Below are 17,181 nucleotides of genomic sequence, written 5' to 3'. Positions count from 1 at the left end.
GTGTGTGTGTGTGTGGAGGGGTGAAGACTGGTCCCCCTTCCCTCTTTCCTTGCTCCTTTGCAGCTTTCTGCCGTCCTGCTTTTAAAAGACTCAGGTGGGGACAGTTCTGGGAAGGGGTGGGGTGGGGGGCATTTCCCCCGGGAGCTTCTTCGGCGCTGCTCGTGGTGCAAAAAAAAAAACTATTCTAATAACTTGGGGCGGGCAGGAGAATCGGGGAGCCGGCCAAGGGCAGCCGCGTCTTTTTGGGAAGTTGGAAGAGGTTGAGGAAAGCAAAGTCGGTGCCACGCCGCGGAGGAGGAGAGCCCTGGCCGAGGAGCGGAAGACGGAGTGGCGGGCTCGCGGGCAGGAACGGTCGAGGAAGACAGGATACTGTAAGGCAGGGGTCTTCAAACTTGGCCCTTTTAGGACTTGTGGACTTCAACTCCCAGAATTCCTCAGCCAGCTTTGCTGGCTGAGGAATTCTGGGAGTTGAAGTCCACAAGTCCTAAAAGGGCCAAGTTTGAAGACCCCTGTAAGGCTTGGAGGGAAGGGATCCGGGGTAAGAAAGCAGAAGGGCTGGATCGGCCGCCCTTCTTAAGTTGGCGAGACTCTGGTCAGCCGTTGGAGGCCCCTGGGCCAAACCCACCCATTTCCCTTGAGGCCGAAGTCCGCTCCACCCCGCCGCCGATATGGACGCGGAAAATCGCGTGGCGATTCGGCAGGCGGACGGATCTTGGGCCGCTGAATTGGCTGGTCTTATTAGGCGAAAGTTGGAACGTGTTCTGTGTCCCAGCCAGGCTCGGTGGGGGAAAACGGTTGCCGACCCAGAAAGGCCTTTTGCCTCGATCCCGTTTGTGGCCGAGAGGAAGCCAAAATGGTTTGCCAGCCCTTTGCGTTGCCAGGACGCGTTCTAGCTTGAGAACGCGGGACGGCATCCCCCTGACCGTGCAGACGTCTTTGGAAAGCGCTGCGTGCAGCCCTAACCCGCGTAGGAGCGTTTGGGTCAGGGGAGCGCATTTGTTCGTCTCGTGAGAATGATGCCAGAGCGTTGTCTAGACGGGTGTGCCGCGAGCAAACCGAGCGCTCCGCGCGAATGAACGTCCACGGTTAGTGGAGCGATGAGTAGCGGGACCCGTGGAACGTCTGAACCGGCAACGTTGATCGAAGCTTCTTGGTAGGTGTTACTCCTACGGCGGACCTGTCCAAGCCCACTGTAGTGGAGGAGGTTCAGTCGTTTCCGAGCGAAACATGGCGGAATCTGATCAGTCTGGAGAGGTTTATTTCGGATTAAAAAGGCGGAGAAATGAGAGTTTGGTTTTATGATTTTTAATTCTATCGTGGAAGATGTACCAGGAATGCGTCCAGAGGCGGAACTCCACCGCCCGATCCAATACAGTGCAACCTCCCTGAGAATTGGGGGGTTGGGGGGGGGAACGGGACGGTGTCTTTTTCTTTTTTTTTAAACAAAAGAAACTGACGGCAAAGGATGGTGCAAAAGGTTCGCAGTCTTGCAGCTCTTGCGGACAGGAGTGGCCAAGGGACCTTCGCTCATTATCCAAAGAAGCGTCACTCCTCCCGGGGGGGGCCCTGCATCCACTCGGGGTGTTTTGCGCCCTTCCAGGAGAGATCTTAACCCGACGAGCTTGAAAGATCGGGTTTGGGTGCCTGGCCGTTCCCGAGACCGCCCTAGGCCCGATCCCACCGGAAGAGCCGCAGCCAACGCCGAATAAACTTTCCAGTTTTAGTCAGTCAGGCCCGCGCTCCGCTGAAGGAAGCTGCGCCTTATTCCGCTCTGTCCTCAACTTTCCGTCGGAAGAGCCGCCGCCGCCGCCTCTTCCCTGGGCTTGGCTTGGCTTCTGAGGTCGATGGGAGTTAGCATGAGGAATGGGCAGGACCATCCCGGCACCTCTGCCTTGAGGACCGCCGCCCCTTGCTGATATTTCCTGAATTAGGACTCTGGCCCAAGGCTGAGAAAGACGAGGGAAAGGGGGAATGGGCCACTGTTACAAATGGACTTTTTTCATTTATTGCCTCTTCTGTGTCATATGTTTCGTAGAACCATAGCGTTGAAAGGAACCTTGGAAGTCTTCTAGCTCTGGGCAGGAATCTTTCTTGCACCCAGACAAACGTCTTTTAAAACCTCCAGGCACCACTCCTGGAGAGAGAGGCTGTTCCCCTGCTTAATTAATTCTTATAGTCATGAAATTTCTCCTTATTTCAAGTTTGGATCTCTATCTGTTAAAGCCCAGTAGCTGTTATCCTATTTTTGCTATCCTGTCCTGTCCCTAGTTGTTAACCCATTTTCAAGTTCTCTGGAGTATAAATGTGCACTTGTGATAATCCTTTTTATGTATTGAAAGAGTGCTGTCAAGCATCCCTTAGCCTGCTATTCTTTAGGCGAAAGACTTCAAGTTTCTTTCACCAATCTTCGTAGGGTTTAGTCCTCAAACCCTTCAGCATCTTTGTCTCTCTTCTTTGCAGTTTTTCAGCATCCTTGTATTGTGGCAACTGGAACTGAACATGGTATTCCAGATGTGGTTTGACGGGTGCAGCATAGAGCAAAACTATTTCTGCCATTTGTTTGTTTGTTTACAGATTTATATGGCCATTCAAATCACACGTGGTGACTCCAGGTGTCTTACAACATTAAAACAATTCAAAGCATAAAACCTATACAATCCCTCCTTTCCTTCGCCAATGGCAACAAATACAATCATATCAACCACTTGATTTTCTGTATCAGCTTAGGGTCCCAAGCCCAGAGATACTACCGTGTCTTTAGTGCTTTCCAGAAAAGTAATAAGGTGGGGGGACAGTTTTAATCTCTGGGGGAATGTAGTCCATAGGGAGGGCACTACCATTGAGAAAGCCCTTTTGCTCGGTCGCACCAGTTGTATTTCCTTAATAGATGGGACCACAATATGCCATGCCTTTCTGCCCTGGCAAATCAGGTTGATGTATCTCAGGAGAAGAACTAACCTGGCCCCAAGTCATGTAGGATTTTAAAGATGATAACCAGCATCTTGAATTGCACCCAGAAGCAAATCGACATTGGATAACTCACCATGGGCAGAGATGTACAATTGAATATCATCAGCCTACTGATGATATCTTACTCCCATGGTGATGGGTCATCTCCCAAAGCAGTTTCATGTAGAAGTTAAAACAGGAGCAGAGACAGCATGACCTTTGTGGCATTATAGCTCTTACGATACACCCCTAGATTGCACTGACTACATGGGCAGCTATAGGAGAACCTTACATTTTTTTGCCATGCAGCTGCATTTTGTTGAGTAAGGCACAGTGTTGAAGTCTCTCAAAATCCGTTTGAAACTTGAGTCTGGTTTTAGTAATGTTGTTAACAACCTAACCAAACTTGGTGCCATCTGCAGATTTGTTGAGCATCCCTTTGCCTAACTTATTAATGAATATGAGGAGCTCTAGATCCAGAAAAGAAACCCTTGCATAACTCTCTCCATGTTTGATTCCTGTAGACATCTCTACATGTGATGCTAAACCTATTATATTCCATATGCAGGTGAAATCTATATTGTTAGAAATGTGATTTTCGTTTGTTCCCCTGACGAAATTATTGAGGAGGAGGAATTCTTTTGCAGTTTGAGAAGTAGCAGCAGTAATATCAAAGAAAAGTTAAAGGAGACCCAACTTGACAGAAATATGGAACAGGATTGGTAGGACATAATTGATAGCTTTGATAAGAGAGGAAGCTAATTTTGACATTTATAAATATTAATTTCCTGTTCTTCGGTGATTAAGAATTTTCCAATTTCATATATTTGATCAATCATTTTTAAAGAGCATCCTAAGTAGCGTTAATTTTCTCCTAAGAATGAAACCTTCCCTGGTGACTTTTATTGAGAGTAGATAGATCAAATTTTTCAACTACTTATTTTAAAAAATTGCACCTATTATAGTACGGGCTTTTATAGTCAATAGTTCCATTTTATCACACCCAGGCAAGTAGCTGATAAATCTTTCCTTTGACAACTAATGTCACAAAAATGTTTTTGATCACAAAATGAGTTTCCTTTTGTTGTCTGCTGCATTAAGCTGATTTTAATTCCAGAAATGAAAGTTCAGTATTGACAACAATTGTCCCGTGAAAATACAAGCTTTTACATGCTTACCAACTACCCAAAGTTGATTGGAACCAGGCAGCATCAAAATTAAAGTAATACAGATACCTGAAAAATAAGTCTTGTTAAATTAAACTTGACTCACTTAACAATATATCAGCATCAGATTGCACCAGGGTGATTTTAATTGATATAACTATAGAAAACTGAAATGTAAAACAGAGTTTAGGCCAACAAAACTGATATCTCGATATGATTCTTATGTAGAAACAGTTCCAAGGAATAGAAATTCATGAGGAAATATTCACAGATTGATGGATTTCTGCAGTATGGGACTTTAATTTGTATGGGCTTGTCTGTGCTATGTGTTGTGTCCTTTTGCATATCTTACTCTATGAGCAATGCTTCCAAGAAATGAGATTTTTCTTTCTGCAAACAGATTATGTTGGACCAAAGGAGATGTCTTTAATGACATGTGGGAATGATTTGCACCCAAGATATTGCAGTAGTTTGTCTCTATTAAGGTCACACTGGGACAGCTGGGTTCGTTCTTAGCTTTTTTTCTTCTAAGGTGCCAAGAGAGTTGTGCAATGTTCTGCTCTCTCCATATGTCAAACATACAAATGAATGTAATATAGCAGCAATTAGAGTGCCATTAAACTGATTTGGCAAATTTGCAAATGCAAATTGCACAATGTGTAACACAGGGCTTGTGTGGTGGGGGGAAATGGAAGGGCAAGGTGAGAAATATCAGGCAGGAGATTTTGCGTTGACTTTCCTGTTTTAAAAGAGGCCAGATTACCTAGACCGGTACTGAAGACCCTATTTTCATAGTATATTACTGTACTGAATTGTTAAATTTCTGACTGTATAATATTTTTTCTGTGGCAGATTGCTTCAGGAATATTTCAATTCTAGTTTCCAGTGAAATAAAGCCATGTGCATTAAAACAGTCTTCCTGGAATTCCATTAGCAATCCGTAAAAAATAAATGATCTTATTATTACTTGTGTATGATTCTTATTAACATGAATAAGAAACTAATGAAGACAAATTCTATATATTGTATGTTAAGAGTCACTATTACTCTAACTGGTTTGAGAAACCTATTATAAATTAGTTCTGTGGAACTGGCATATTTCTTAACCTTGGTCATAATTTAACAGAATAATAGAGTTGGAAGGTATCTTGGAAGTGTTTTAATCCAACCCCCTGCTCAGGAAGAAAATCCTGTACCATTTCAGACAGATGGTTGCCCAATCTCTTCTTAAACACCTCCAGTGTTGGAGCATTCACATTTGGAGGCAAGTCGTCCCACTGATTAATTATTCAAACTGTCAGGAAATTTCTCAATTGGTTCTCAATTGATTCTCAGTTGGTTTTCTCCTTGATTAGTTTCCATTCATTGCTTCTTGTCCTTCCCTCAGGTTCCCTGAAGAATAGGTTGACCCAGTCTTCTTTGTGGCAGCCTCTTAGATATTGGAACACTGCTATCATGTCACCCCTAGTCCTTCTTTTCACTAGACTAGACATGCCCAATTTCTGCAACCATTTTTGTATGTTTTAGCCTCCACTCACCTAATCATCTTTATTGCTCTTCTCTGCACTCTCTCCAGAGTTTCAATATTTTTTTTATATTATGGTGACCAAAACTGGATGCAGTATTCCAAGTGCGGTCTTACCAAGGCATTATGACATGGTATTAATGCTTCATGTGATCTTGATTCTATCCCTCTGATAATGCAGCCTAGGACTGTGTTGGCTTTTTTGGCAGCTGCAGCACACTGCTGGCTCATATTTAAGTGATTGTCCACTAGGACTCCAAGATCCCTCTTGCAGTTTATATCTGAAATAGAGCATAGTTTCTTTACTGAATACATAAGAACTAGTGTTATAGCCTATTTTGATCTTCCTCAAGAATCTACAGTACTCATTTTGAGGCAAACGTTTCTACATCCTAGTGGGGACTGGCTTATTCATAGCATGTCTTATTTTATTTTATTTTTTAAAAAAACACTCATAACCTTTGTCTTGGATGCAGATTACAGGCTAAACTGATGGTAGCAAACATTGATTATATGTGAAATAAAATGTAGATGTATTGAGAAGAATGTTGTGGTAGAATTTAGTATATGCTTAATGTTTTTCATGCTCAAAGGCAAGTTTGTGCCATTTTTTTATCATTTTGTGTTTTACTTTGCTGTGCTAATATTGACGATAGTTTGAAGTTTGAAGATCCCTGCTCTAAGATGTAGGGCAGGGGTAGGCAACCTCGGCTCTTTTATGACTCATGGACTTCAACTCATAGCTGACTCAGGAATTCTGGGAGTTGAAGTCCATGAGTCATAAAAGAGCCGAGGTTGCCTATCCCTGATGTAGGGTCAGTTATAAAGGAAACGTAGCTCTGCCTACTTCCCACTCTTCAGCATATGGTGTTTTAAGTAATTGCCTTTGCTAAAGAATTAAGTCTTTCCTGCAGCATACAAAGTAAGATTCCTTACCTCTGGTGGAAATTGTGATAAAGAGCTTTATGGGATTCATTTAACATCAGATGTGGCTTTCTATATTCTACTGAGAGAATCCCTAGTAAAATACGACAAGGTGAGGGTTGCCACATGTAAGTTATACATTAGCCCCTGCCTAGATAATCTTGTAATTGCCAGATTCAGCATAAATGGCTTTGAGTAGTCAAGATAAGCAATGAAGAAGGTATCTGTATCACGTTGTCAAGTCTGTCTCATTTTTTAAAAGTTTCTTGGATGTAAGTGGGATGCCTGTTTAGTGTTCATATTTCTTTGATAACTCCTTAGCTCATGGAGGCACAAAAAACTTTTCAGGAAGTCCATGCAATTCTAAAATATCAAAACTGTTCTGGTCTTGAATGAATGTCATAGGGATTGAATCTAGAGCTGGCAATAATCAGACTACCTGTGGTTTATGGGTTTTACTTAATTTTTTTTAGAATCCCACATTTGGATGCAGAGCTCAGCTAGGTAAAAAGTAAAGGTAGGATGGGGAAGGTTCAGCCCACAAACCTGGCACCCAATATGCACATTTGTATCAGATCAGGGATTCTAACCAGCACTTTTCCAAGTATTCAGGAAATTTTTCTAAAGTCCTAGTCAAAGATTACGAATAAATACTCCTATTTATAGACTTTGAAGCCAAGTACTATGAGTACTTCCTATTCCCAGTTGTTCCTCTTAATAATCTGTTTTGAAATGAAATAAAATGTATGTTAGATCTCAGAACGTCAATGTATTTTTGTAATTTGCCCCAGATATTATGTTTCAGCAGATAACATTTGATGACTCTTGTCTGGGCTGAGAAGCTAAGTTGGGCCATGTTACATGGAGAACAAACTCCTAGTGAATACCAGGAGGGCTTTGGACTAATTGAAAAAACATCCAAAAAGAAAGGAATGACAAAAGATCTTTGTATTATCACCAAAGAAAATCTATGTGGACTTACAAGAATTAAGTATGAATTGAAGGAATTTTTGATATTTTTTTTTAAAAAACCTAGATATTATTCCTTATTCTAGTTTATCACAGTACTTACTGTAGTATTTAATATACTTTAATTGGTGATTTGGAAGAGGAATACGTGCCCCAAAGAATTTAATATCTATACTCAACTATTGTAAAATGTGTGTGTAGCTGATCTTCATATTCTTCTAGTGTACATGTGGTTGTTGTAGCTATTTATAGAAGAAAAGGGGCTTTCCATTTTTCAAAAAATCTGAGTTGTAAGAAATGGAATGAAAATATGCCTTCTTTCCAAAGCAGTGACAGAAATGGTTGTGGTTTATTTCCATTCTGCAGCATGGATAGAGAGGAAAAATGCTTAAATACTTAATTTTGTTTTGCATATCTACTGCGAAGGCTTTAATAATAATATTTCTAAGCTGCTCGTATTGCATTAAGTTAAATCAGCTGCAGGAAAATCTCTTCTGCTTCACTAATTATTATGAATGTATAGTAATGATAATAAACATATAAGTCTTGAAAGAACTGCAAAAATCCTTTTTTTGTTTTTAATTGAAAGATGAAGTTCTATATACATTTGCTCAAGAATTTGGTATCAGGATCCTAACCACGTATTTGGTTCCGGAAAGATCTTTCTCGAAAGAAAAATGAGAATTGCATGAGAGTATCAAAATGCTGAAAATATATGTTGTAGGTTGCAGCACAGAAGAACTAAGATACCACATGGCTTGAAATTAAGAATCATTGAATTATAGGACTGGAAGGGATCTTGAAGATCTTCTAGTCCAACACCCTACCCAGGGCATGAGGCCTTATATCATTCCAGACAAATAGTTGTCCAATCTTTTCTCGAAAACCTCCAGCAATGGAGCACCCATGACTTTGGGAGGCAACCTCTTCCATTAATTAATTGTTCTTGCTGTCAGGAAATTCCTCCTTAGTTCCAGGTTGTATCTCCCTTCTAACCATTGCTTCTTGTCCTGCCCTCAAGTGTTTTGGAGAACAAATTGACCCCTTCTTCCCTATAATAGCTTTCAAGTGAGGGTGAAGGTTCATTTTCCAAGCTTGTGGGTTGGTTTCCAAATGTTTCATTACCAGGTGACATCTTTAGCGGAGTTTAGAGGATGTCAGTGTTCTTCTGTTTATAAGGGCTTCAAGTGGGCTTCACTTGAATTTGTCTTGGGCCTAGTGCTTACCTTGAGGCATCCCACTGCATACTTCTCTCCACATAGATGTAGTTCCATTGAAAAGCACATGCTGAGTGCATTTGGTCAGCCAGCTGCAAATCCATCTGGTGGTAGTACTGTCTATCCCATTGTTCTGTCTTACTAAGAAGTAGGGTATGGTCTACTTTATCAAATACCTTATTGAAGTCTAAGTATATTATATGCACAGCATTTACTTGATCCACTAATTTAGTCACTTTATCAAAGAAGGCAGTAAGGTCTGTTTGGCATGACCTGCTTTTAACAAACCCAGGCAGGCTTCTAGTAATCATCTTGTTCATTTCTAGGTGCTCACAGATCCTCTGCTTGCTTATCTTTTCCAGGATTTTCCCAAGTATCGATGTCATGCTGATTGGTTTATAGTTTCCTGGACCTATTCCCCCTTGTTGAAGATTGGAATCACATCAGCTTTTTTTCCAGTTGCTCCAGGAACTACGAATGACTTTATTCAGTGGTTCCATGATGATATGTGCCAGCTCTTTCAGTACCTGTGATATCAATGATCTGGGCCTGGCAATTTGAACTCATTCCAAAGTGGATAGATGTTCTCTTACAATTTTTTTTACTTATTTTGACTTCTGTTCCTTTTTCTGTCTCCCACAGTGCTGCTTTTCATAGGTGGGGCTGTTTTTTCCTTATGCGTAAAAACAGTTGCAATGAAGGAATTAAGCAATTCTGCTTTATTGATCTACCTTTTCATGAATACTTGGATGGGTTTGGAAAAAAAACTTTCCAATCCTTTTGCTTTTGGCTACTGCATCAGCCTTGCTTTGTTCAAGAAGTTGTCATCTCGTGGTTTCTGAGCATCTGGTATATATGTGCCTTTGGTTCAGCAAGCTTCTTCTAGACTTCTTTATTCCAACTTCAGCTTTTTCTGGCCTGGTCTCTGTGTGCTTTATCTTTCAGTATTCATTCCTTTTGGATGATCCCATATTTTTCTGGGAAAAACAGTCAATATGATTCGTCCCACTAGGTATATGTTTATGAGTATTATGTATTGTACCATGTTACGAGATGGAGGAATGCAGATTTCCTGGTCATCTTGCTGCATGGCAATTTATCTCTTCATGCTTCAGTCCCTACCACATTCCATTCCCCCATAACTTGCTTTTGAGCAACTTGCACTTTCCCCCAGTCTTGTTCGCTCTGTGTTGCAGACTGTAAACGATAAAAGTCTGTGCCCATTCTCAACTGCTGGAAAAACAATTCCAGATCAGAAAATGAATCCAATGACCTGCCATTGATGAAATGATATCCATTATTCTTCCCCTAAACTGAAGACAATATGAACAAAAAAAAATCTCATGATCATTTTCTTTCCTGTAAGCGATTTGTACAGTGCTATCTATCTTTCTTAGATCAAGCTTTAAACATCAGGTTCCTTGTTCTACTTTCAACGTTGAACTGACTATTTTTGTTCTTTCATTTCTTTAGAACAGGGGTGTCAAACTCACCACATCACGTGACATGACTTTTTTCTACTTGCCGGAACTGGGGTGGGCATGGCTTCCATGTGACACATCTGGCCGGTGGCCTGACAGTTTGACAGCCCTGCTTTAGAATTTCTAATCAACTCCCCCTAATACAGGGGTGTCAAACTCACCGTGTGATGTGATGTGACTTTTTTTCCATTGCTGGCAATGGGGTGAGCACGGTTTCGCCTTGACGCATCTGGCCCGCAGGCCGGCAGTTTGACACCCCTGCCCTAATATGTAATGCTCTTAAAGAAAAAGATTAAGAGTTTCTTACATCAGGTTTTTTTAAAAAAATAAAAAAGACTTTTTAGTGCTGATTTGGTTTAATAGATATTTTATAGTTGAATCTAATTCTGAGGTACTTCTATATCCTTCATAGTTTTAATCTTTTATTATTTAATGATTTTGGTTTTATAAAAAAAATACTACATAAATAAAAACGAGGTAATTGCATATTTTTCTGAATACCTTAAGACAAAAAAAAATAAAGTAAAGATTTGCATGACAGTATTTTTGTTCTTTTTTCTTTCAGACACTGGAGAGAAAAGAAGAGATTGGAAAACCATTTGTCTGAAACTGTATAGGTTTCCACCTTGAATAGGGGGTTGGACTAGAAAGCCTCCAAGATCCCTTCCAACTCTGTTATTTTATTAAAAACAGCAAGAGGTTTTTAGGAACCATAAAACTGAGCTGAAGAGAAATGACATCAGCTACTGCTCCATGACTATTGATTCTTCTGTGTACCAGAGACTGGGAAAAGTGACAAGATTTGCTATGGAGGTTTGCCACCTACCTGTGAATTGATTTCAGGGAAAAATGTTTCATAACAAACTGATATCTTCCAGAAGAACAACATTGAATATCCACAGTTATATATGCAAAAGAAGTTGGTATTGATGCTGAAACAAAATTGGATTAACCATGAGGCCAAAGACTTTCCCTGCTACTACTTACTCTGGGAACAGTAGACAAAGATTACAGGAGATCCGGGAAGGTCTGAAACAGCCTGCCAAATCTTCTAGTCAGGGATTACCCATTGGACCAAGCAGTGAAAGTTCTCTGGACTCTAAAATTCTAGTAGGAAAGGATGCAGCCAGACAGCAGCAAATCCGACCGGCTGCCAAATTTGGGAATTACCAGAAAGCACTGCGAGAAATCAGATATTCTCTATTGCCCTTTGCTAATGAGCTGGGCACTACCTCTGGAGTTGTTGAAGTCAATAGACAAATGTTGCAGGAACTGGTGAATGCAGGATGCGACCAGGTGAGTATGCATTTAGAGCTGAGATGGGCAAGAAGGCCATTCTGTGAAGGTTGTATTGACTTCTGGATATGTTGGAATTATTAGATGACAATTAAGTTGTTGTTCAGTACATGCAGTGCATTCATTTAGGCCATGACTTTTGTCCTGTGGTCCTATTGCCATTTCATATGCTTGGCGATCCTCATAGGATTTGCTAACCGGAGTTTGTTGAGTAGGTTTCAGCTCATTTAGTTGCACTTCATAGGAAAATATAAACTAGAGCTAAGCACTTTTTTGGCCAAGGGGCCGCACTTTAAAATTATGTTGTTGATCTGTGAAGTCTTCATGTCCTTAACTGCACCAGATGGATAGCCAAATATTTTCAACTTAGGCTCTCTTTTTTTTTGCAAGGTTTGCTGGAGGCCTTAAGAGTCCAAATGAACATGGGGTTTAATGCATCCCTTTTAACCTTTATTTCAATGAAAACATTATTAGAAATTCATCACTGAAAATCTGACATTTTGCCTATTGGGGCAATGTAGGATGCAGTAACCAAATGGGACTGACAGCTGTATGTAGCCTGTAGGTCATGAGTTGGCCTATATAGTCATAAACCCTAGTTTGTAAATCACAATGCTAGGGTTCACACAGCATCCTAAGCCAGCATTAATTAGGCTGCCTCATGCCATATGTGAATACAGGCTTTGTATAGTACAGTTATCAATTTGAGGACTTTGGATAATATTGGAGTTGTGAACCAAGCCATTGTGTTTTGTACCACGCTGATAATAGTTGGGACTACCACTGCTTGCCCCATGTTCTACATTCCTTTGAATAGCTTGCACTATTTTCTAGGGCCATGTGGCTGTTTCAGAAGCTGTTCTTGATCCTCTCCACTGTTGTCCATGCCAGTTTATATGATGTAAATATGTGGCTGCTTTAACAATTCAAAATGAGGTGCTTCAAATTTGCTCCCATGCATTCCAAAGGCACAATCTTACAAAGAAATACATTTTGAATCTTCTCCGTCAGTGCTTTTTCAATCTGGCAACTTTTAAAATGTGTGGATGTCTGGGGAATTCTGGGAGTTGAAGTCCATACATCTTACACTTGCCAATTTTGAACAACACTTCTACATGAAAACTGTACTACTGAACTAAAGAAAAGAACATCCTCTGACACTTTCTGAAAAATGGTCTAAAAAGCACTGTGGCTGGGTTGTGGGGGGGAGGGGGGAATGTTGTTTTTGATTTTGATTTTTGCCTAGTCTTCAGTTCTTACAGATTTATTGCAAATCATGTGATATAAACACTGCAAAATCTGGAGTTATAAATCCAACAACTAAAATGCTCTGAATTTTTATGATTGCGGTTGAAAGTTTAACACTGAAGTCTAGCACACATTTGTTGAAAAATACTATTTTTGAACAATTTATTGAATTCCTTCATAAATGTTGCAACTCTTCCCACATTGTGTGAAGTGGCCTGTTGTGTTAACCCAGGCATTGTGGTTGGTAAACTGTCACTTACCATTATCATTACCTATGAAGCCAGATAGTTGTGGCTTATTTAGCAAAGCATAGTTAGACAGGGTATCACATAATCCTGTACGGGAACCCAGTCTCTTAAGTATTTTAGTTTTTATCTGTAAAACTATCTACTAAGAAGGTCTTAATAAAACCACAATAATTAATGTTATTCTCTTAGTAACATCTGCATGAAGCGCACACTGCTATAGATGTTACTCTTTCAATAATTATGAGATAGTCCCAGAACTTGTACAACTTCATACCAAAAGGCATGACCTTGCTCATTTAAAAAAATATGAAGTCAGAAATGCTGCTAATGGCCTATCAACTGGTAAACAAAACTTGCTTAGCTTGAGTGTGCTTGTTGCAGCCTTCAAGAAAGAATGGAGCACAAGCCAAAATGTATTTCTTGCAGATCAGTAAGCCATTTAGAAACACCCCAGGCTATTAAATGTGGAATGCTGCGTGCAGTTATAGATAGTAGCTTTCAGAATTTTAATTTCATGGAATGCAACCAAGCATGTGATTGGAAGAGTTCAACCACTTGAAGAGCTTTAAATTGTATTGTGATCTTTCTCCCTCTCCCTGTTTGAAATGAAAAAAGCTGGCAAGGTTTTCTTGTTTCCATTGTAAATCAGTAATGCTGATATACCTTGTTGAATTGTTGCAATTTGTCATTAGATTACAAAGATGCCTTGAGCAAATTTTTGAATGCACTTGGTTTTTCCACTAGTGGAGAAGTTTGACCCTTCATTCCTATGAAGTAAAAACGCTATGCCTATGGCAAAAGAGAAGCATCCGTTGAATTAAGTTCAATTCTCAATGATTATATTTTTGGGGAAAAATACAATGTTCCATTATTGCCTTTTGGTTTGTTTGTTATTCCCACTATAGACTGTAATCCTGAGATTTAGTGGTGGGTATTGTTGTTGTTGTTGTAGTAGTAGTAGTAGTATAAATCTGCCTTTTAGATTTGTTAAGAGCACCCAACTACCAAAAAAAAAGACCAGGCAGCTTACAAAACCAGGTCTGATCATGCTCATCTCTTTTCAAGTCAGCCATATCACTCACCCCCTCCCCAAGCTGCCTTTATTGGTGTTATGATCAACAGAAACCTCGGGATTGTAGGGTAAAAAACATTGTTGTAAAACATATTGAAAGAAGGCAAAGACAGACTACCGGTATTTCCTTAATTGAGAAAAATGCATAGATGCATTCATGTTTTTGCTAGAATTCAAGCTCAGCTCAGTAGGATCTTTGCTTCTTGCCACTTGAAACTCAACTAAATAATTCTTCTTCTTCTTCTTCTTCTTCTTCTTCTTCTTCTTCTTCTTCTTCTTCTTCTTCTTCTTCTTCTTCTTCTTCTTCTTCCTCTTCCTCCTCCTCCTCCTCCTCCTCCTCCTCCTCCATTCTATGTGATCTGAAATCTCAGCTGCAGTTGCCAGAATGCTAACTTTTGTACCCACTTCCCAATTAGGCAGAACTGAAGGATATTCCATTCTGTCCCTAAGGGGCTGCTACTTAGATTAATAACTATACAACTGATACCCTGTTGGGTCATCATTTCAGAGATATTTCCTTACCTAAATAGAGAAATGGGATAACCAAAGGCAAAAAGGCAGTGGGAGCAGGAACAGCTTCCAACTTCCTGCCAACTTGCCTGCAGTTGGCTGCTCTCCGGCAGGCTATAGTGGGACCAGCCTACCTGGCCTCCTTAGGGCTATTTTTGGCCTTCACTAAGGCGGGACCAGTCTACTAAATTTCTGGGCAGAGGCTGAGGAAACTTAAGTGATTACAAATTTGCAAATTTCAAACACAAATTTAAATCCATTGGAGTCATGATTCTCAGAATTTGGATGCTTTGTGTAAATTAGCCCATTTGAGGCACCTTGGTTCAAAAATTGTTGCCCTAGGTTGCATCAGTTAAAAGTTACAGACAAAAGAGTTTTAGTATTATATAGCTACATTATAGGAATGTGGAATATTAAATGAACACTTGATCTTAGACAAAAGACTGAGAAGCACTGGAATATTGATTACTTATAAACAATATATCTAAGAACATCTGCTTATGCCTATCTTAAAGTTAGGAATTTGAAATTTGTTATGGCAGCATTCTTGCTTATACTGCAAAATCAATTTAAAATTGCTTCCATGCAATTCTGGTGAAAGCAAAAGTAGAATAAAAAGCAAAAGCAGTGATGAGTACTGTGATTCCTGAAAAGCTAAGACATATATAAATTATAGTAACAGCATGATGGGGCTAGATCAGTGTTTTTCAAATTTGGCAACTTTAAGATGTGACTGGGAAATTCTGGGAGTTGAACTCTGCACATCTTAAAGTTGCCAAGTTTGAAAAACATTGTGCTAGATGCATTCTGAAATTATAGTGTCCTCTAAAAGTTAATGCCACAATTTTTTGTGGATGGCAATGTTTTTTCCCCCCATCTGCTTCAAGAGACTAATTTTGTGGTGTTTCTAGAAAATGCAGTACTGTTATATTTATGATGCTGAAAAGTCTGCTTGTCAGGCCAAATACTTAAGCAAACACTGGTAGTTTTCTTCACCTGCTGGGAAAGTTAACAACACATTTCCTGGTAAAAAGCTTGAGCTGGGAAAGAGATATGACACCACTTTCATAATATGCAAGTGACTTACAGAATGCTCTTTAGTGAAGGTGGATGATGCAGTTGATCAGACAGGTAGGAGAAGTGAGATGAATGAGCGTCTGCCTAGTTATAATTGTAGAATGTATTATGAATTCTCTCTTTTTAAATATGTACATAATCTGTTTTTGTCAGTGTCTGATTTCCTCCTTGAAAGAAATGTCATTTTCATACCGGCTAATTTTCCTGTAAAATTCACTGGCAGAGCTGAAGCCTTTCTCCCAAATTGTTAGATAAACAATACGTAAATAATAAGCTATAACAGTTTCCAGTACTTGTATTTTTTTTATGACAAGGAACATTCACAGGTCTAAAACGAGACTCAGTGTATTTCTTGTTTTCTATGAATAAGCAACTAAAGGACAGAACAACAGTTTTGTAGGAGCAATATAAATCATGCATTAAAAATTCTCTCTTCCAAATTGTAGGGCTGTGTAGTGCTTCAGATTCAAAAATGAAAAGGTGCTTCAGAGCGCACGAGGGTGCACAATATAGCACTCTTTGCAGTTTACCTGAAACTAAATACAGGTAATCCTTGATTAATAATTATTTACCTAGTGACCGTTCAAAGTTAAAACAGCTCTGGGAAAAGTGATTTACAACCTGTCCTTATATTTATGATTGCCACAGCATCCCTATGGTTATATGGTCAAAATTTGGGAGCTTGTCAACTGGCATGTATTTATTACTGTTGGAAGAAAGGTCTTCATCGTGGTTCATCCAAGCTGGGAATAAACATGGCAACTGCTTACTATTGCAGTGTCCCGGGGTCACATGATCGTTATTTGGGACTTTCCTAGCTGTCTTCCGACAAAGTCAATGGGGGAACCCAGAATCATTTAACCACCACAGCAAAAAGGTTGTAACATTAGGCATGACTAACTTAACAACCACCTTGCTTAGCAATGGAAATTCTGGTACCAATTGTAGTTGTAAATTGAGGATTGCTTTTATAACTTTTCCCAGGACTTAACTGTAGAAAAGACGAGTTGCTTTCAGAAAATTCAAAGGTAGGTGTTTCATGTTTGTGCCTTTGAATCTGAAGCACGACTATGCAATTCTATTAAATTGAAATATTTTTTCTTGCATTTAATCATATTGTGATAAACTTTTACTTAATATCATTATTTAATTTTAATATTATTTTTAAGAAATACTTGCTGACTTTCTAATTATAAGTAATATAAAAGTTAACAAGGGAGCATTCAGAATGCACTCGTTGCTTGGTTCTAAATATGGTTTATCTGATTTTGTCTTAGTATGTTGTATGGTTCCAGAAAGTAGGTTGTGTAATGCTACTTATATCATTTGGCACTGTGTGTGACTCCGGTTGTTATGGCTTGTTGAACAAGCCAGGGATTAATGTGGCCATGATTTAATATTCAAGAGAGATTTTTTCCCTCTATTTTTTACAATTTATCATAGAAATCCTGGTTTCTATGTTTAAATATGCAGGTAGTACATTAGCTATTTGGAAGCCA

The 17,181-nt window shown here is 39.7% G+C and overlaps 1 protein-coding gene across 1 annotated transcript in view; it reads left to right on the top strand.

The window, feature by feature from the left end:
- Positions 1–17,181, top strand: part of LATS2 (large tumor suppressor kinase 2) — a 54,884-nt gene that overhangs the window by 335 nt on the left and 37,368 nt on the right. The window contains exon 2 of the mRNA XM_081326989.1: positions 10,797–11,527. Within this exon, the coding sequence (XP_081183115.1) occupies positions 11,186–11,527 (342 nt within the window). The 5' untranslated portion in view covers positions 10,797–11,185. The remainder of the gene's footprint in view (positions 1–10,796; positions 11,528–17,181) is intronic.

Source organism: Vipera berus (assembly GCF_964194415.1).
Source record: "Vipera berus genome assembly, chromosome: 4".
Taxonomy (NCBI): Eukaryota; Metazoa; Chordata; class Lepidosauria; order Squamata; family Viperidae; genus Vipera; species Vipera berus.
This window is presented reverse-complemented; position numbering and strand designations above follow the sequence as displayed.